General features: G+C 44.5%; 1 protein-coding gene across 1 annotated transcript; it reads right to left on the reverse strand.

The window, feature by feature from the left end:
• Nucleotides 1-6: 6 nt before the first annotated feature.
• On the reverse strand, nt 7-1098 carry LOC121965211 (F-box only protein 48). The gene is made up of 2 exons (XM_042515367.1): nt 907-1098; nt 7-635 (listed from the first exon to the last, which is right to left on the reverse strand). The coding sequence occupies exon 2, from the start codon at nt 609-611 to the stop codon at nt 192-194; it is 420 nt and encodes a 139-aa protein (XP_042371301.1). The 5' UTR covers nt 612-635; nt 907-1098; the 3' UTR covers nt 7-191.
• Nucleotides 1099-1161: the final 63 nt, after the last annotated feature.

Genomic DNA, 1161 nt, shown 5'->3' on the forward strand with positions numbered 1-1161 from the left:
GGCCAAACCACAACAAAGTTAACCCTTTAAGACCTGGACCATTATCAGTTTTTTTGTGCTGCACTTTAACCTCTTAATCCACTTTATGCAATTCTAAGACTGTTTACATACCTCAGTATGAAGAAATATTCAAATATGAAAGGGGAGAACGACACATTTTTACCCCGTTACAGGGTTTTTTGGGGGTTTTCTCAGTCGATGTGAGGGTCTAAAGTCAGAGGGATGTCGTACGCTGTAAAGCCGTCTGAGGCAAACTGTGAATTGTGATAATGGGCTTTATAGATAAAGTTGACTTGACCTAAAAGTCGACCCACCTTCCAGGAGAGGCCGTCGCTGCGGTCGCTGTCGACCTCCCTCTGGCAGACGGCTCGGACCAGCAGACACTGCCTCCTCCACACCTGGTCGCTCCCCTCGATGATGTGGTGCCACAGCTTGCAGGTGCGCGAGGCGCTGCACAGACTCTCCGCGTCCAGCTCGCCGAAGATCCTCACGCTCATTTCTGTCGGCAGCGTTTCGGCGAAGTTTTGAGGGACGTCGCGGGCGGATATCAGGGAGGAGCTTCTCTTGGAGAAGAGGAACACGGACGAGGAGCGGATGGAGTCATGATGCATAATAGCTCCACAGAGTGAACCAGCCTGAGCGGAAACAGACGCATTAATCATCTCAGAGTCCGACGGCAAACATTTGATTTAAAGTTCAGGTGTTCGGGATCATTTCTGAATCTCATAGACACTTTAAAGAAAAACAAAAACATCACATCCTATGAGAACACCTGGTCCCCCTTCACGCAAAACCTGCAACGCAGATCCCTCTCTGTTTCCACAAAAGCCCCCTAAATATGTATCACATCATTTTTTATTTCTATTTTATTTTAATAAAAAAGTTACAAGAAATCCTAATGTGTACTTTGTCCAAACAGCGCAGCCCCTCTGCCTCTGTCTTGTCCGTTTGGTCCAGTCTTGTCTGTCCTGTCTTGTCTGTCCAGTCCCGTCCTGCTTGTCTTGTCTGTCTGGTCTCTTGTATGCTCCCTTCTGTCAAATGTATTTAATTGTCATAAGAAAATAGGTATGGTTTCTGTAAAAAATAAAATAAAAAATTCTTTTTTTAAGGTAACTTTATATATTATATTTCCAACTTTCCATTATGTATTTGATTTAAAAA

This window comes from Plectropomus leopardus, unplaced genomic scaffold (assembly GCF_008729295.1).
Source record: "Plectropomus leopardus isolate mb unplaced genomic scaffold, YSFRI_Pleo_2.0 unplaced_scaffold19056, whole genome shotgun sequence".
In the NCBI taxonomy this organism is placed as follows: Eukaryota; Metazoa; Chordata; class Actinopteri; order Perciformes; family Serranidae; genus Plectropomus; species Plectropomus leopardus.